Source organism: Hypanus sabinus, chromosome 13 (genome assembly GCF_030144855.1).
Source record: "Hypanus sabinus isolate sHypSab1 chromosome 13, sHypSab1.hap1, whole genome shotgun sequence".
NCBI lineage: Eukaryota > Metazoa > Chordata > Chondrichthyes > Myliobatiformes > Dasyatidae > Hypanus > Hypanus sabinus.
Window position 1 is genome coordinate 78,307,506 of NC_082718.1, and position 20,448 is coordinate 78,327,953.

At 39.0% G+C, this 20,448-nt stretch overlaps 1 protein-coding gene across 1 annotated transcript in view; it reads left to right on the forward strand.

Annotated features, from left to right (window-relative positions):
• mapkapk5 (MAPK activated protein kinase 5) overlaps positions 1 to 20,173 on the forward strand; it is a 44,467-nt gene extending 24,294 nt beyond the window's left edge. The window contains exons 6-14 of the mRNA XM_059987971.1: positions 1,157 to 1,246; positions 3,765 to 3,860; positions 10,015 to 10,095; positions 12,360 to 12,547; positions 12,842 to 12,962; positions 13,381 to 13,511; positions 18,376 to 18,491; positions 18,578 to 18,682; positions 19,966 to 20,173. Coding sequence (XP_059843954.1) covers positions 1,157 to 1,246; positions 3,765 to 3,860; positions 10,015 to 10,095; positions 12,360 to 12,547; positions 12,842 to 12,962; positions 13,381 to 13,511; positions 18,376 to 18,491; positions 18,578 to 18,682; positions 19,966 to 20,057 — 1,020 coding nt within the window. The 3' untranslated portion in view covers positions 20,058 to 20,173. The remainder of the gene's footprint in view (positions 1 to 1,156; positions 1,247 to 3,764; positions 3,861 to 10,014; positions 10,096 to 12,359; positions 12,548 to 12,841; positions 12,963 to 13,380; positions 13,512 to 18,375; positions 18,492 to 18,577; positions 18,683 to 19,965) is intronic.
• The last annotated feature ends 275 nt before the right edge of the window (positions 20,174 to 20,448 follow it).

Sequence of the window (20,448 nt, forward strand, 5' to 3'; positions counted from 1 at the left end):
CTTCTTTCATATCTCCATTAAATTAATCAAAGGGTGAACATGCATTTATTTTAAGAATGGAATTATCCTGCCTTTTTGTCAGCAATTTTTATCACACTATCCTCATTGGGATGTTGTAGAGTCGTTATCTTTTCCCTCACTGCTTTTTCTGAGAGATTTGTCTTCCAATCAGGTCCACTGTCCTCTTACCCATCCACAACTTACCCAGTTTTGCAGGCGGAAGGGTTAGATGTTCTGTTGCTTTGGCTTTGTGGGTCATTCAGTTTTTACAGTATACTGGTGCCCAAATAAAGTTTGCTTTTTATCCATCGTGTTTTATGGAGCATTAACTGTTTGCCTCACTACTACAAAAAACGGTATGGAACTCAGAAGGCGGATGATATGTTAGCTGTTACTGCTAGGGAATTCGGGTACAATAATAAAGATGCCTTTCTGCAGTTATCCAGGGCCAATAATACCATAAAACAAAAGAGCAGAACTAGGCCTTCGGCCGATCAAGTCCATTCCACCATTCAGTCATGATTGATTTATTATCCCCCTCCATCCCATTCTCCTGCCTTCTCTGTGTAATCTTTGCCCTTACTAATTAAGATCCTATAAACCTCCTCTTTAAAGACACCTAATGACTTGATTTCCACAATCATCTGTGGCAATGAATTCCACAGGTTCACCACCTCCTGGCTAAAGAAATTCCTCCTCTTCTCTGTTCCTAAGGGACATCCTTGTATTTTCAAGCTGTGCCCTCTGGACCTAGATTCACCCACTATTAGAAACATACTCTCCATGTCCACTTTTTCAATGCTTTTCAATATTTGGTAGGTTTCAATCAGGAAGGTTATTGAGTCCTGAAGAAGGGTCTTGCTTTGAAACGTTGACTGTGTATTCATTTCCAAAGGTGCTGCCTGACCTGCTGAGTTCCTCCAGTATTTTGTGCGTGTTACCTTGGATTTCCAGCATCTGCAGACTTTGTGTTTATGATTTTAAGCTATAGTTGAAATGTGTTTAGAATGGAAAGACAGTATATGTGGCTTCATAAAAGTGTACCCCTTGTACAGTTGATTTTATTGTTAATGGCAGTGCCTTCAGTCCTTCTAAGGATTTTTTAACAATTTGATTACTTAAATATTTACAAGTATCTGTACTGTATTTTGTGTAGATTGCACTGGCTATACAGCACTGTCACTCCTTGAATATTGCCCATAGAGACCTCAAACCTGAAAACCTCCTCTTCAAGGACAATTCTCTGGTGAGTGTCTGAATCAGCACTTAACCATTTAAGTAATATTTCTAGTATACCAGATAAATGAGATTTAATAATGTTGAATTGTTTAATGATAACTGTATTCTCTGAGAAGTCGCAATTTAAAAAAAAACATTATACCTTTGAAAAATATAGTTGAATGTATTAAAACAACACACACAAGGTGCTGGTGGAACACAGCAGGCCAGGCAGCATCTGTAAGGATGCAATGTTTCGGCCCAAAACATCGACAGTACTTCTCCTTATAGATGCTGCCTGGCCTGCTGTATTCCACCAGCACTTTGTGTGTGTGTGCTGTTTGAATTTCCAGCATCTGCAGATTTCCTCGTGTCTGCTTTCTGAATGTATTGTCTGTTTCTGCTAGAAAGTGTATTTGCTCAGGAAAAAATGGGGAAAAAAAAGCTGGAAGTATAGAACTTAACATATTTTTTATAGCTTGTAGCAGTATTATTACCCTGCTATGGTTTTGCTCATGTTGAAATTTAAGAAAACTTCAAACAACTTTGGGATCCTTTTTAATCTGTAATTGCACTCCCATGTTCTCTCCATTATCAAAACCCTTTTCATACACCTCATTAATGCAGGTATAACATGCATCACATCCCATTCAGTAACAGGCCTGATTCAACAAGCAGATTCCCTTTGGTTTCACTCCAGGTTAACTGTAACCTCTAAGTCTTATAATCCTCCAAAAGCTCTGTGTACTAATTTTGCCCTCCAGTGGAAACCCAACGTTCATCTCTCCAGTATAGCATTGTCTTTAGCTATGGTGGCTTCAAGCTTAAGAATATCCTTTCTAGAGAATATAACTCTTTAAAGATGCTATTTAAAGTTTTCCCCTTTAACCATACTTTTGGTCATTTCACTGTGGCCTGGTGTAAAATTTTGATTGATACCAGTTCAGTAAGCTACCTTGGAACTTTTAAGTATGTTAAACTCAGTGTTTAACATCCAAAACATTATTGAAAGATGTGTTCTATCTACTCATTCTTTTAAAAAATTTTTAAAAATTCCTGCTCTTTACTTTTCTTTTTTATCTTGCCCTTTTTTTAGTGGGAGGTGCAAGATCTGGTCAGAATGGGGTGTGGCCAAGTTAGAGGCTAATGAATCGGGGGTGCATTTGTGTTTGTGGTTGGAGAGAGGGTAAAAGGATCAGGCCTGGAAACTACATTTTTATGTGAGGGGCACAGCTTCACCTGCCTTGGAGACTCATCTTTGAGAAGACCAGAAGGCAACACAAGTAAGTTCATGGGGTAATTTAAACCTAAAGTGAGCACAGCATACAAACATGGTAGAAACATGATGTCCTGATCACATTGTGAGCATGAAAAGTGTAAAATATGTATCATATAATATAGATAATATTCTTCCCAAAATTGATTGTCTTTTTTAATGTCGTAAGTAGCAGCATACTAAATCTTGGTCAGAATGTTACTAGAGGAGAGACACGAGAATGCAGGTGCTGAAATCTGGAGCAACAATCAGTCTGCTGGGGGACTCAGCAGGGAAAGAGGAAGGAATTGCTGACATATTGGGGTGAAGCCTGTTGTAGCAAGTTGTCTATTACTAGAAGACATTCCTAATTGGGCGAGGAGAGCCATTTGGGGTGGGGGGGAATGAAATTCTTCACAATACTTTGCAGTGAAGTTATTTTTTTTATGCTGGTTATGCTGCTGATTAAGTTTTATGATGAGATCAGTGAACTTCCACTTGATACCTTCAACTTGCCCAAAATAAAATGGTGACATTATTTACTTTGGTCTTTATGAAAATGTAAGGATCAACTTATTACGTTTATTATTTGTATGCAAAAGACCAGAGGGTTTCTGTTCACTTTTGATTATTTGTATCCAGGGAAACTGGCATCTATGTTTCATATTTTCCTGGTATAGGCCTATGTTTGTGCCTTCTACATTATTTGAATCATATAGGAATCATATCTGTACTGATATGTGTAAATTTAGCTTCTCTGAGCACTGATTTTTAACTTGAAAGCAAGTATATGGAGTAACTTTACCAACTATAGATGTTTTTTTTTAATGCTCAAGACATTGACCACTGGAATGGTATGCTGATAAAATATTTACACCTAGGCAGGAGCACAAATGTATTGGTTGGAATAGAAAACCTTCATAATTTTTTGAAATCTGATGAAACTTTTTAAAAAAATACTGTTGAAATGGGACACGTGCAATTTAGAACAAAGTAAATTTATTGAGATTTAGTATTGCACAGGCCCTTCTGGCTCTTCAAATCACATGCACAGCAACCGCCGATTTAACCCTAATCACAGTACAATTTACAATGATCAATTAACCTACCAGTCGGTACATCTTTGTTATATGGGAGGATACCAGAGCACCTGGAGGAAACCTAAATGAGAGAGCATGGTGTTACGGTAACTAGTGTTGGACTGCATATCTCCCTGATCTTTTAATATATAGTATGCTGATTATTTTGTTTTCAATTCCTGGCTTTGATGCATAGTTCTTTCATCTTGTAGGATGCACCAGTTAAACTATGTGATTTTGGATTTGCTAAAATCGATCATGGAGATCTGATGACACCACAGTTCACTCCGTATTATGTAGCACCTCAGGTAATTGTGTGTGCGTGTTCTTAAGCCTTCCAGATCAAGAAAGACTTTCCTTCCACTCTGCCTTTGTGGGCTCTGAAGAGGCTAGTGAGGATAACGTGAAAGCCAAGGACTCGTCCACAGTTGAGGCAGCACATGGGTGGGTGATGTGGGAGTCGGTGTGCTCCTTCCACCTTTTTACACTGGGCTTCTCAATGAATAGACCCTGTTCTTGTTACTATTAGGAATTCTCCTTCTTGATTTTGAGCTTTTGTAGGTGCTATGGAGTAAAGGGGATAAGGAAGCTTTGAATTCATCTTGGAATGTTTTTCACATCCACCTATAATTTCTACCATTACAGTGGGTGGAATTGATTGTTTTGAGAGTCTAGTGTTAGGCATGCAAATAACATGCCCTGCTCATTGCAGAGAACTGAATGCAACTAGTGCCTCAGTGCTGAGAATTTAGGCTAGGGAGAGCTGGCCATTTGGTAGATTATTGGAAAGTTATTTGTAAAATCTGCAGCTCTGAGGCTCTTTCTGATGACTGTTGGCCACATGTGCTTTAGTAGTTAGACATCTGGGACATTAGCAACTGTATGTTCGTCATGGTTACCAGTCTCAGATTTGGAAGATGGTGTGTACTAGTGATACTTTGCATTTATTTAGGGCAGGAAGCAATGCAACATACTGGAACTTTTTCAATTGACCATCAACAAGAAAGAGTAATGCTATCATTTCCAAATAATGTTTTCATAAACCAACTATAATCTCAGTAAGATTGACAAATTAATGCTACTTTAAAAGCAACTTTGTAAATTGACCTAGACAAAAAAAAATTAAAATAAATCTAGATTTCATACAAGCTCTTGTAACCATATCCTCAATACATATCTAATGAAATGACAAAAATTCTTATGGAATCGTGGCTAATGATTTCTCACTTTTGAGAAATAAGAGTGGAAATGGGCAGAGGTGGGGAACAAGTACTGGGGATTCATATACTTGCAATGACATCTAATACTTCCTTCATTTTGATGTTAATTGTTCTGGAATTCGTACATCCTTCTCCTTGAATTCTCCAACTACTGTGTCCTTCTCTTGGGTGGATACAGGTGAGGAAGCTTATCCTTACGCTTGAGGTCTGTTGGTCAGGAAGTCAGAGATCCAAGTGCAAAGGGAGGTGTAGGGTCCCAGGACTAGGAATTTGGAGATGTTTGCTTGGAATTATAGTATTGAAAGCTGAGTTGTAGTCAATAAACAATAGTTTAACATGGGTGGTCTTTACAGAACAGTTGCTCCAGAGATGAGTGTAGATCCTGGGAGATGGGATCTGCTGCCATGGACTTATTTCAGGGTTAGGTGAATTTTAATGGACTGAGATTGTCTGAAGGCTGAACTTAATGCAGATCGTTACTAGCCTCCTGAAGCACTTTACAATGGTGGTTGTCAAAGACATCGGGCAGTAATAGTTAAGGCATATTACCTTGTATTCCTTAAGTATAGGGATTAAAGTGGTCTTACTAATGCAGATGGGAATCTTAGATTGAAGTAAGAAGAGGTTAAATATAACTGCTAATACCCCTGCCACCTGATCTAAGACTGTGGCCAGGGACACATTCTACGGGGTTACTCACTGGAAGACTGAACTTACAGTCACACTGGTGACTAGGTTTTGGTGTATTAGAGGCTGTTGGGGTGAGTGGTGACATTCTGATTCCCTTCTGTTTGAAACGTACACAGAGTGCATTCATGTAATTGAGAAGGGATGTACTTTAGCAATGTTGTCTGACTTGTAGCCCATTCTAGGACCTGGTCTGGGACTCAATTTTGGACTGATTTATATCTTGGCATTGCTAATAGCTTTACAGCGATTATATCTTGATTTCTTGTAACGGTCAGGGTCACCTGATTTGAACACTGCAGTCCTAGATTTCAGTAGGGAGCGGATCTCCTGGTTCGTCCATGGTTTCTGCTTTGGTATACATTCATCAATGTACACGTGAGAAAGTATGGGATGGTGGTGACATACTCATCTAGGCCGGCTGCTGAGACATCGAGCATAGGCCAGTCTACTGATTCAGAACAGTCATGTACTTGAAGCTCATCTACTGTATTTCCTCAAACTAGCACTGATAACTTTCTTTACTGAGTATTGTATTTCAGCTCTGTTTGTAGGGAAAAGGAGCAGAGCTTGGTGGTCTGTTTTGCCAAAAGTGTGGACAGGGAGTGGTTTGGTAGGCATCTTTGGCTGTATAGCAGTGATCAAGGAAAGGTATTTGGGGCCCCTGTGGGACAGAAGACAAGCTGGTAGCATTTTGGTAACACACGTTTGAAGCTGGATTGGTAGAAGTCACTGCCAGTGATGATGTGGGCCTCAAGGTGTCCCATTACAAGCTTGTTGAACACACAGTGTAGTTCATCAAGTGCAGGTTTCATAATTGCCTGGGATAGGATGTTGAACTATCATCAGGATAGCTGAAGTGTACTCCCACAGTAGGTAGAATGGGCAGTATTTCCATATAACCATATAACAATTACAGCACGGAAACAGACCATCTCGGCCCTTCTAGTCCGTGCCGAACACTTACTCTCACCTAGTCCCACCGACCCTCTCTCAGCCCATAACCCTCCATTCCTTTTCTGTCCATATACCTATCCAATTTTGCTTTAAATGACAATATCGAACCTGCCTCTACCCCTTCTACTGGAAGCTCATTCCACACAGCTACCATTCTTTGAGTAAAGAAATTCCCCCTCATGTTACCCTTAAACTTTTGCCCCCTAAGTCTCAACTCATGTCCTCTTGTTTGAATCTCCCCTACTCTCAATGGAAAAAGCCTATCCACGTCAACTCTATCCCCCTCATAATTTTAAATACCTCTATCAAGTCTCCCCTCAACCTTCTACACTCCAAAGAATAAAGACCTAACTTGTTCAATCTTTCCCTGTAACTTAGGTGCTGAAACCCAGGTAACATTCTAATAAATCTTCTCTGTTCTCTCTCTATTTTGTTGACATCTTTCCTATAACTCGGTGACCAGAACTGTACACAATACTACAAATTCGGCCTTAACAATGCCTTGTACAATTTTAATATCACATCCCAACTCCTACACTCAATGCTCTGATTTATAAAGGCCAATATACCAAAAGCTTTCTTCACCACCCTATCCACATGAGATTCCACCTTCAGGAAACTATGCACCATTATTCCTAGATCACTCTGTTCTACTGCATTCTTCAATGCCCTACCATTTACCATGTATGTCCTATTTGGATTATTCCTACCAAAATGTAGCACCTCACACTTATCAGCATTAAACGCCATCTGCCATCGTTCAGCCCACTCTTCTAACTGGCCTAAATCTCTCTGCAAGCTTTGAAAACCTACTTCATTATCCACAACGCCACCTACCTTAGTATCATCTGCATACTTACTAATCCTATTTACCACCCCATCATCCAGATCATTAATGTATATGACAAACAACTTTGGACCCAGTACAGATCCCTGAGGCACACCATTAGTCACCGGCCTCCAACCTGACAAGCAGTTATCCACCACTACTCTCTGGCATCTCCCATCCAGCCACTGTTGAATCCATTTTACTACTTCAATATTAAAACCTAACGATTAAACCTTCCTAACTAACCTTCTGTGCAGAACCTTGTCAAGGCCTTACTGAAGTCCATATAGACAACATCCACTGCTTTACCCTCATCAACTTTCCTCATAACCTCTTCAAAAAATTCAATAAGATTTGTCAAACATGACCTTGCACACACAAATCCATGTTGACTGTTCCTACTCAGTCCCTGTCTATCCAGATAATTATACATACCATCTCTAAGAATACTTTCCATTAATTTACCCACCACTGACGTCAAACTGACAGGCCTATAATTGCTAGGTTTACTCTTAGAACCCTTTTTAAACAATGGAAACACATGAGCAATACGCTAAACCTCTGGCATCATCCCCGTCTCTAATGACATTTGAAATATTTCTGTCAGAGCCCCTGCAATTTCTACACTAACCTCCCTCAAGGTCCTAGGGAATATCCTGTTTGGACCCGGAGATTTATCCACTTTTATATTCCTTAAAAGCACCAGTACTTCCTCCTCTTTAATTGTCATAGTTTTGATAACTTCCCTACTTGTTTCCCTTACCTTACACAATTCAAAATCTCCTTAGTGAATGTCGAAGAAAAGAAATTGTTCAAAATTTCCCCCATCTCTTTCGGCTCCACACATAGCTGTCCACTCTGATGCTCTAAGGGACCAATTTTATCCCTCACTATCCTTTTGCTATTAATATAACTATTGAAACCCTTTGGATTTATTTTCACCTTACTTGCCAAAGCAACGTTGTATCTTCTTTTAGCTTTTCTAATTTCTTTCTTAGATTCTTCTTACATTCTTTATATTCCTCGAGCACCTCATTCACTCCATGCTGCCTATATTTATTGTAGATATCTCTCTTTTTCCTAACCAAGTTTTCAATATCCCTTGAAAACCATGGCTCTCTCAAACTTTTAACTTTTCAACCTAACAGGAACATAAAGATTCTGTACCCTCAAAATTTCACCTTTAAATGATCACCATTTCTCTATTACATCCTTCCCATAAAGCAAATTGTCCCAATCCACTCCTTCTAAATCCTTTTGTATCTCCTCAAAGTTAGCCTTACTTCAATCAAAAATCTCAACCCTAGGTCCAGTCCTATCCTTCTCCATAATTAGATTGAAACTAATGGCATTGTGATCACTGGACCCGATGTGCTCCCCAACACATACCTCTGTCATCTGACCTATTTCATTCCCTAACAGAAGATCCAACGCTGCCTCTTCTCTAGCTGGTACCTCTATGTATTGCTGCCAAAAAACTATCCTGCACACATTTTACAAACTCCAAACCATCCATCCCTTTTACAGTATGGGCTTCCCAATCTATGTGTGGAAAATTAAAATCTCCCACAATCACATCCCTGTGCTTACTACAAATATCTGCTGTCTCCTTGCAAATTTGCTCCTCCAATTCTCGCTCCCCATTAGGCGGTCTATAATACACTCCTGTAAGTGTTACTACACCTTTCCCATTCCTCAATTCCACCGAAATAGCCTCCCTGGACAAGCCCTCTTATCTATCCTACCAGAGCACCGCTGTGATATTTTCTCTGACAAGCAACACAACACCTCCCCCTCTTGTCCCTCCAATTCTATCACACCTGAAGCAACAAAATCCAGGAATATCCATGTTTCACTAATAGCTACAACATCATATTTCCAGTTATCAATCCATGCTCTAAGCTCCTCCACCTTTCTTACAATGCTCCTAGCATTTAAAATAAATGCATTTAAGAAATTCTCCACCTCTTCCTCTCTGTCTATCTCTAACAGTGCAAAGAACTTCATTGTCTTTTTCTTCCTTCTCCCATACATCTGTTCCTACACTCTGGTTCCCCTCCCCCCCCCCCCCCCATATCGCCATTAGATATTCCAAGCTGGGTCAACAGGAACTCGCTAAGACTGTCATGACTAAGCACTACATCCCTCAGAAGAAATTCTCCCACATTTTAATCAAATTGGAAAGAATTTTTTTGTGTGGTATATTTTTGCATGCCATGCCACAGAGTGAGTAAGCCGGTGTTTACTTCATAGGAAAGCTGAGCCAGCCAGAGTAGATGTATCAAAGTTCAAAGTAAATTTATTATCAAATGACATACGTGTCACCATATACAACCCGAAGAATCATTTTGTTGTGGGCATACTCAATAAATCCATAAAAGAATAATAATCGCTCAGAGAAGGTGACGCAGCAGACTTCTTGGGTACTGGTATAATTGAAGCAGGTGGATACCTTAGTCTACTTAAATGAGAGGGATTAAAAACATCAGTGTACAGGTCCACAGTATTCTTTTGACAGTTTGTGCGTGCCTTCAATAATTCACTAGTCACTACATCTCTATCTGTATCTTTATTCCACAGCCCCCTCACCACTATTCTTTAAATACAACAGGGTCTTTTTAAACAGGGTTTTCCTCTGTATTTTAAATTCTTTAATGTACTTTGTTACTATTGAAATGAATTGAGGTTCTATCTTTAAATTTTGTGAAATTTAAGGAGACTCCCATGATATATTTCTCAATTTTAATCTTCTTGCTATTTTTGATGCAGGTATTGGAGGCACAGAGGAGACATCAGAAAGAGAAATCTGGAATAATACCTACCTCGCCAACTCCTTATACATACAATAAGGTAATTCCTTGCCACTTTATTGTCATCTTGAATGAAACAGAATGGGCAGGCTCACTTGTTAAATGATGGAAATGAAGTTTATTTTTCTTCCTGTTGTAAGGTGCATTATGTGGAAATGAGATAAATGTGTAGTTTTCCACAGTGTAGTAATTCTGCCCTATTTCATTTGCCATCCCATTTTCCATTGTCCATTTACAACCCACCTTCCCAAATTGGAACAATTTTTAGCTATGATTCCATAGTAATTTTGGTAATCTCAGGCTGGCATTGTGTTTGGAGAGTCCTTTTTTCCAACCCCTCTCTCCTTGGTAGCCGGCGGAACAGGTAAGTGAGACATCTTGAGATGTAGACAAAATGCTGGAGGAGCTCAGCAGGTCTGGCGGCATCTATGGAGAGGAATAAACAGTAATGAAGGGTGTCAGCCCGAAATGTCAACTTTATAGATGCTGCCTGACCCACTGAGTTCCTCCAGTACATTGTATATGTTACTCTGGTTTTCCAGCATCTGCAAAATCTCTTGTGTTTGTGACCTTGAGCTGCACTTTCATGTTGCCCAGCTTCCGTGTAAACTGGTGAGTATTCTGAAAGATTTGAATATTATTTAAACAAGGAAATAGTTAAGTGTGCTGTTTTGATGAGAAGCATCAACCTTGCCTCTTTTGTGATCACTTAATCTCTTCAAAATTTAATCCCTCAAAATAAGGATGTTTCAAATCACTACAGTAGATTCCAGTCAATGTGGGCACAGCAGGATCAGTACATTTTGGCCCAATTAAGCTGCTGCCCCAATTAGCTGAAGTTTCATTGAAATAGTTAAAGGGTACAGAAGAGAGAAATTACCAGTTAACTGAGTAAAATTTGTGTATTTAAATAAAGTACAGAACAATTTAGAACACTACCAGTATTTCTATAGTACTAGACAATTGTTTATTAGTTCCTAATAGTTATCAACAAAGGAATTTATCTGCAGTATTTTCCTGATTGACCATAAATGAACAAAATCTGCAGGGACACCTAGTCCCTATCTTCATACAATGCTTTAGACAATTGCATCCTCTATATTTTCATTGTAACATTCAAGATGATTGTCAAATTATTGAATTTGTGCAATTGTCTCATTTTCACTCCCGGCTATTTCTTGCCTCTTCAACCCTGATGCCTAAAACCACGGCAAGTAAAACAGTTCTGAATTGTCTTGCTGCTTATTTCTCACCAACTATCAGCAACAAAAATCACTGCTTTTTGAATACAAACACACATGATTGACGCTATTTTGAAAACTGATCATCTAACAGCCACAGAAGTTCACGCAACTGATACTGGTTTGAAACTGTTCGGCAACAGTCTCCTGTCAAGATTAAGCAGCATAGTGCCTCTGTCAGCTATTTTCTTCATGTAGTTTTTGTTCTTTAAAAGTTGTTACAAATGAATGGCTGTTCTGATTAACCAGTGACCTAATTAACTGGAATCCACTGTATTTAAATAAAATAAAATTAGATGTTTATTTAAAAGCACCAGTGACAAGTAAAAGTAAGTTACTGAAGCCTCCCTGAAGCAGCATGTTTTACATAATGTAAAATGAGTCATCAAGTTTAACATACTGTATAAATACACTATTTTGTAGATTATTTAGAAAATAATTATTAGCACCTGTTATGGATAACAGTAACATTGCTGAGCCCAACTAGGAATCTTCTCCCTATCTATTTCTTTATGATATCCTTTTACAAAATCAAATCTTAATTTATCTCATTACAAGTTTTAGCATAAGGCAATATTATATTTCTTTTCATTTCCAGCTAATAAACATAACTAAATAATACAGTTTTGATTAAAATTATATATTTTTTGTATGCTAATCATTTCACTTGTATATCTGATGCAGTCTGGTGATATTTTGGGAAAAAAAAGTCCAGTGATACACTGCAAATAGTAAAGGATACGGAAACAGGTGGTTTGTAAGATTCTCACCACCACCCCCAACCCCAATTTGATGTTCCCAATCTTGAAAAAGGGGCAGTAGATAGTGCTAAGCAAATCAAAAATGGGAAATTTCTACAGGAAAATAGGAAAGCCTTGTAGGTCACGTGTTCCTATCCTACCCAGCACCATTGATACAGACCTGAGCGATGGCTAACTAGCTTCCGCCCGAGTGGTGTTGGGAGATATCGTTAGCACATTTACCAAGAGAACCCCAAGATATAATCCCATACTATTTTATAAATGGCATTTTTCTATATAAAAACTTTTTTTGTTTATGCCAGAGCTGTGACCTGTGGTCGCTGGGTGTAATTATTTACGTGATGCTATGTGGATATCCACCGTTTTATTCCAAACATCACAGCCGGACAATCCCAAAGGACATGCGAAAAAAGATCATGACGGGAAGTTTTGAATTCCCAGAGGAAGAGTGGAGTCAGATATCCGAGATGGCAAAGGACATTGTGAGAAAGTGAGTTGAATAGCTGGGTCTCTGTTGTATAGTAGGACTAGTCTGAGGTAGTATTGGAGACATTGTAGAGAAATTTGTAACAATGAATCAACCAGACAAAATATTGGTGGACCTTGCACTCAGCAAACCTTTCTATTATTGGACATGTATTACAGTCAACTGGTGTTTGGTTGTTTTCTGGTTGGAATTGGTAATCTGATTGTAATATGCTTTTTCTTTACTAATAGAAATAGTTTTGTGGACTTGGTTCCTTTTTGAATGCTGGTTTCACTGTTAAATTGTTCCCTTCCACAGATTGCTGAAGGTAAAGCCAGAGGAGCGGCTCAATATTGAGGGGGTGCTGGATCATCCCTGGCTGAACTCCACAGAGGCTTTAGATAACATTCTCCCATCTTCTCAAATGATGATGGATAAGGTAAATCGATTAGGGCACAGCTAGTGGCTAGTATTACGTGTAGTATTTGTGGTGCAGGCTGCAATGTGCAGAAATGTCTGTGTTCTTGAAGAGTTAGTATTTTTCATATCGCTTAAACCGGAATGGTAAACTCATGTAATGTCTAACCTTGAAAATTTTACTCCAAAGTCAGAGCCTGTGACAAAATTTAGGATAAGGGATTCTTAGACTTTCATCAAGTTTTAAACCAGAGAAATTGATTCATCTAAGACTTTCTGTTCCTCTTGTTGAAATTTATTGGAGCCTCTTCTCAAGTTTTCTTCGGGCAGAAATTTGTGTGGCAGTCGTTACATCTGTTTGCAGGCTCGTATCGTCCCTCTGCTTGTCTCTTATTGTCTTGTAACAGAGCATGTGTTGATGTTGAATCTGTGCATTACAGGCAATGGTTGCTGGGATCCAGCAGGCTCATGCAGAACAGCTGGCCAGTATGAGAATTCAGGATCTGAAAGTGAGCCTTAAACCTCTAAACTCTGTTAATAATCCAATTCTTCGCAAGAGGAAACTGCTGGGGTAAGTTGTACTGAATGAAATGTATATGGCTCAGACATGCTGGGTGTTGAGATATCTCGGTGAAGCTATAGTGGAATTTCTGTTTGGTGCTTGGCATTGTGAAGATACCATGCAAATTTTTTTTTTACAGTGTTTGGCAATGAAGCCTACCATCTGTTCTTTTGCTGTGCCAAACTTCGTAAAGTTCTACATTAAAATTGAGCACAGAGGAGCAAATAAGTTGGAATAATATTCCAAGCAATTTGAGCTCATTTTTAAAGTGTGTGTATATTTTAGGTTTCCAGTATCTGCAATTTTTTTAATATTTTAATTTACTGCAACATTCTGACTGATCACATCTCCCAGTTCATATGCTGATGGATATATGCCCTGTCCCCTTTAGATAAAGATCACAAGGAAAGGTGAGCTGAGTGCAGGAGAACGCACTGAGCCATGGAGTGCAGGATGGTTACAGATACAGTAATACTTCAGCTCTGCAGATTGATTTCTGTGAGTTTCTCAGTTTGGCTCAGTGTCCTGAAATGACAGTAGAGTGATTGGAAAATCAACTGGATACGTTTGTTAGGACAAGATGTGACTGTTGCATTGGCTTTCACATTTTAAAATTCTAAAACACTCATGTCTATAAAGGACATGTAAGATACTTTTTTTTTCCCAAACAAGGCTTTTTTTTTTGTATTTACAAATTAAGAGAATACGAAACAATTGGTTTTCCCATATTATCAAATTTAATGAATGTCCAGTGTGGATTGGAATTGTTTCTCTCTGCATCAGGTGAATATTGCAACACGGGGTCCACGGGGTTCTTGTGTAATAAGCATGAGAAATGCTGGGAATCCCTGATCGTAGGCACGTTATGTTGGTGTTGTAATGTGTAGTGACATTTGCAGGCTGCCCCCAGCATATGCCAGTTGTTAACACAGATGACACATTTTACTGTATGTGTGATAAATCTAAATCTAATCTTTTGCTAGCATTATTTAAAATGTGCTGCAGCAAATTCAGCTCTTATTTTAGATGAAGTAAATCCGGTGTATTCCTGCTTTCTTGTTCCTCTGTGCTAGAATTTGATTAAATAGTTCGATTGTGACGTGCCTAGGTAGTGCCCTATGTTTCTTTCCTTTGCCATTCTCTTCCCCACCCAGAACAATTTTTTCCCACTTTTCAATTTGGAATCGGAATTAGTTTGCAAAGAAACAGTGTTGTGAAATCTGGAAGACAAATAATAGGAATCATTTTGTGAATAACCAATTAATGTATTAACCAACTTGTCAGAATAAAAACAAAATTCAAAGTAAATTTTATTATCAAAGAACGTTTGTCACCATATACAACCCTGAGATTCATTTTCCTGCAGGTATACTCAGTAAATCTATAGGATAATAGCTATAACAGGATCAATGAAAGATCAACCAGCGTGCAGAAAACAACAGACTATACAAATATAAATAACTAGCATTAAATAACATGAGATGATGAGATAAAGAGTCCCTAAAGTGAGATTATTGGCTGTGGGATCATTTCAATGATGAGGCAAGTGTAGTTATCCCTTTTCTTAAAGAGCCTGATGTTTGACAGGTGGGAACTGTTCTTGAACCGGGTGGTGTAAGTCCTGAGGCTCTTGTATCTTCTACCTGATGGCAACAGTGAGAAGAGACCATGATTTGGATGGTGGGGATCTCTGATAATGGATGCTACTTTCCTACGACAGTGTTTCATGCAGATGTGCTCAATGGTTGGGAGAACTTCAGTAAAAGACTTTTTTCTGCATAAAATCACACTTGGAAGAATATTAAATTTACAAATGGATTAATTTTACAGATACTCATCATCCAATTTTGATTTATGTTGTTGTATTTAGAGTTGTACAGAAAGGGTTATGAATAAGAGATGCTGTGTTTTGTCTACATTCCCTGCTGAGATCAGAATTATTCATTTCTAAATATTCAAGTGCACGTCGTTGAACTGAGCATTCTCGTGTACTGCAAAGTATAAGCTGCACAGACCACACGTTCATAGGTTTCATCATTTGTGCTAGATTAGTTGATCTTGCACAGGACAACAGTCGGAGGACTGCAGTTAGCTTAAGCATCCCATGGGTAGGAAGATCTAAACCAGCTGAAGATCCTGCTTTTTGCTGCCAGTGAGTTGGATTGCTGGAAAGTGTCTCTTTTTTTGGTCAGGATTGGCTTGGCTGTGATGCACTTCTTGATCAATTATTTTCTGACTGTCATCTTTAATTTTGCTCATGAAGGGTAGGTCAATGTAACCATAATCCATAAACACACGAGAGACCACAGATGCTGGAAATCCAGAACAGCACGCACAAAATGCTGGAAGAACTGCCATCGGGCAGCTTCCATGGAAAGGAATAAACAGTCGATGTTTCCAGATTGATGAAGGTCTCTGCCAGAAACGTCAACTGTTTATTCCTCTCCATAGATGCTGCTTAACCTGAGTTCCTAAAGGCATTCTGTGTTTCTTGAACCATATCCATTATGCATTCAGGGAAGAAGAGGACATAATTGTAATTAAAAGCTAAATAATTTGATTTTATAATCTTTTGGCACAGTTCCTGATGCTTTTAATGTTCTGCAAAGTATCTATTTGCTGCTAGACTGTCTGGGGCCTTTAGTACTAACTGAATATTGGATAACAGTCTACAAGTGAGTTGAGATCAGCTTTCTAAATTAAAGTACTTGATAAGACTAAGTTATTAACATATCAAGGGATTTTTTAAGGTATATTGCAAAACTGAAGTGACAAGATTTTAACATAATTCAGTGTATTTGAATTACATGATAACATAGAGAAACAAAAGGCATTGCTTGTGTCATAAAGGCAATGAAACCTGGCAAAAGATTTTAGCGGAGGGGCAAAGCAACATTCTGTATTAAGCTTTCTAGCTGATGAACCTACACAAGTTGTAGCAGAGAGATGTGACTGAATCCAAGATAGAGGTGCAAAAATCTCAATTAAAGTTTAACAAGCAGTTAATGTTTATCACAAAAAGTTGAAACAGGAGATTTGTTATTTTACCCAATGGTTTTTTTAACAGAATGGTATTGTTTACTACATCACTGCAATCACTTCCTCTTTTAATAAAACTGTTAACCACCATTTGAGTCTGGAAATTATTTCAGTACATTGGTGGTCATAAGCCCAAAGACTTGAGGAATATTCTAATTTTTTTAACCATTTTAAAAATTAGTATTGTTGTCAAGCCTTGAACACATCTTGGAAGGTGGTTGCATGGGTACTTGTTGTTCCTGGTACCAATTCCAAGAGTCCATTCTGCTTATGTAAGCTAGGATTGTGCTGGCAGCAGGCAGTTTGACCATGGGAGCAGGAGGAAGAATCACAGCCATGCCCATTCCATTTTTACATCTGACAGCTACATGAAGCACTATTGGGAAGACCTGGATGAGTTATTTTTTTCCCCACCCTCTCTCCCTGAGAATTCCCTTCTCCCACCCCCACCTTTGCCCCCAATCCTGGGACTGAAGCCATTAGTTGTTGCCTCTGGCAAGGAGCTAATCCAGACAGACGTGAGAGCTTGCAGGTCTGTATGACTCAGTACCTCAGTGTGTGGCATTCACCCAGAGTCATCAGCAACCTCTCAAAGTTTTGGTTAAAGCAGGTTTTATTTGAAATGGACATCATTCCAAAAGGACACTTTCTAAAACTTGTTTCAATCCATGTGGTCAGACATTTTCACCAATACTGCAAGTTGAATCCTCCTTAAAGGGAAACTGTGTTCATTTGAATTGCACGGCAGTCCTAAGCGTTATAAAGATTGGTGCATGTGGTTTCTTGCTCCTCCTCTCTTTGATTATTTTCATGGTTTTTAAAATTTTGCCTATGGTTTCTTGTTATGGCATTTTCAGTGGTGATTTGAAAGGAAGAGTAAAATTCACTCTAGGCTTGTTGAATTCCTAGATAGTGCCATCATTTCAGTTATTGACATGGAACTTCATGATGTCACAGCACAGGAGATGCTGCACAAAACGACAATCCTGGTTCTCCATCTGACTAACGGTTTTAAAGCATAAAATAAGATCCAGGCAAGGCTGAGATGCTAGTAAGTGTACAGAAAAACCAAATGTTATCATTGAAAGTGTAGAGCCAGACATGATCAGAGTGCTGGTGTTCTGGCTTTGGCAAGGCTTGTGTGATAAGTGAACACTGGAGATGTTGAACTCAGTAAGGAAGTCTTTGTTGGACTGCCACTGAGTTGAATAACATATGGGGTTATTATCAACAAATCAAATACATTGATCAGTGCATGGGGTTTAATGGAGATTCAGTTGTTGTTACACCTGTGAAGAGGAATATTTGAACTACAGATTTTCAAATGAAATCTTACGATGAGGAGGGATGTCCTTTTTATCACATTTAGGATTATACATTGATTCAAGTGAAGACTGTTCCCCTTTAAGAAGATTTTTAAAAATATTATTTCCCTAAATGTTCCCCATTATTGTTTTTCTCATATGGCTGTTTGCCTCCAGATAGCCTCCTTCAGCCAGCAGGTGAGGCAGGCAATCCAGACGTCGGACTTCTCCAATGACCATCACCAGTGCCACAGCGCGATCGCCTGATAGATGGCACACTTGTAGTGGGGGCGAGATGGGTAATGTCAGTTTTCCCGTCGCTCTTCTCGTGTTTTCTTTTTAATTGCTTTTCATTTTTATTAATTCTTTCTACCTTTCCTTCCTTTTTATTTTTTGTTTGTTTTATTTTAAGAAAAATAAGCCTGCTTAATGTCTTAGCCCACTAAATGTGTCTCGGATTTGGCTGGCTAATTGCGCCTGTTTTTACAGGGACATTTCCCCTCCCATAATAGAATGTCATTTTGTTACAGCACGAGGCCCAAGGACAGTGTCTATATTCATGATGCGGAGGAAGAGGCTGAGGATGCCAACGTCGCTGTGGAGAAACTGCGGGATGTCATCGCCCAATGCATTTTGCCTCAGGCTGGTAAGGCAGCTGATGCTGAATAAGGATTAAATTAAAATAAGACTATGTCAGTTGCACAGGTTTTATGCTGAAATTCTGTTTTGTAGGAGAGAATGAAGATGAAAAGCTAAATGAGGTAATGCAAGAGGCTTGGAAATACAACAAAGACTGTAAAGTTCTGCGTGATACACTGCAGAATCTCAGCTGGAACGGTGAGAGAATAGCTTCCTGGTGTATTTTTTCATGGTGTTTAGAATGGGCTTAGTGATGGTGACGGCTCCAACTTTTCATTGTCTGAATTATCAGCTGCCATCCTCTGGACAGGGTGAGAATTATCCAGTACATTCTCTGGACGGGCTTCCGCTGCAGTGATCAAAGTCGGCTTCATCAGCCACCATTCATCTCAATGTAGGCCATGCGATTAGCTCCCTTGCAGTGCAATAACTTGCCCAGTCTACTTGACCAATTACCTACGCTAATTCCTACCCAACCTAAGAATACTGAACATTGATTGAATGGCATTCAATGAAGCATTCCACATTGATTCCTGTTCATTTTAGTTACTGTGAACAAAGCAATAATCATGTCCATAACATCAACTGCTCTGCCCTATTTCCTTGGTAATTTTATTTGGATTTAATAGTTCAAAACCTGATATCAATTCTGACCATGAGTAATTGAGTACTAGATTTGATTGATTGCTGTTGCTTCTTAGCCTAGCACCTCTACTGGGGCATGGCTGCTGAGAGCAGCTGACCGGAGTCCTCCGGTCCTGGGCCGGAGGCTGATCAGCTTCTGCTGTCACCACATGACCTCATACGTTTTCCAGGTGAAGAACCTTCCTCTCTAAAGAAACTCTTTTAGAGTTTCTGTAGCTCTGAGTTTATGGGATGATGTTGCTCGCCTCATGCCCAACCCACCACCTTTCACAGCCAGGCTTGGGACCATCCACAGCAGAGTTACTCACTTTGATTTGGTACCTTTTAAACAGGGGTTTTATGCCATAGACCCCTACTGTCAACTGAGGGGTCTGTGTACTCCAGGTTGGGAATCCTTGCTTTAAAATAAAACTGTGAAGAGTGAAGTAGTTGTGCTGGTGAAGATTTCCAGTCAGTATTGCACCTGCACTCCTGCTCTATCCTCTATCCTCTTTTACCCTTTTAAAATTGAAGCAGCTTTGCTTTTGTCTGCAAATATTAAGCTTCATGCTCAAACTTTACTTTTTAAAAATTGAACTAAAAGCAGAAACTGCTACAGGAAAGTTCAAATATGGTTGAGGCTAAATAAAGAGTCAAATTTGTTTTGTTCTACATTAAATATATCTTGTATTGGCACGTTAGTCAATTGTGGTCCCTGAGGAAATGGTGCAATAGTGATACACTTTAAAAATTACAAAATCTCTCATGTAATTCTTCAAAATATTCTCTTGTTAATGCAGCAAAATCTCCTTAATGGAGAATTCTCTGTGGGGTAACAGTGCATTTGTCTTTTTCAGGCCGGGGTTTCAATGATAAAGTCGATCGTCTGAAACTTGCAGAAATTGTCAAACAGGTCATTGAAGAACAAACAAACTCACAGGATTCCTAACATTAGTGTATGCTGTTTTTACACTGTACCAGGAGTATTCTTTGATAAATGTAAAAAGGATTTTTATTTAAATAAAAAACAAAAAAATGCAAAAACCAGAAATGTTTCCAAAACTTTAGAAAATTTTAGGCACTCTTTTCAGTACTTGTGTAGTAGTAGCTTTTTGTGGTAGTACTCATAACACCCAGGGGTTCCCGACCTGACGTCCATGGACCCTCTTGCTCAATGATATTGGTCCATGGCATACGAAAGGTTGGAAACACCTGCAAACACTTAGAAGAATTAGATGCTGATCCATCCACGTAAGGACACAATTAGTGCGGGTGACCAAGAACTTGGTCAAAATAGCAGATATTAATGGAGCTAAAATGAAGTTTAAATTTGCAGTTCC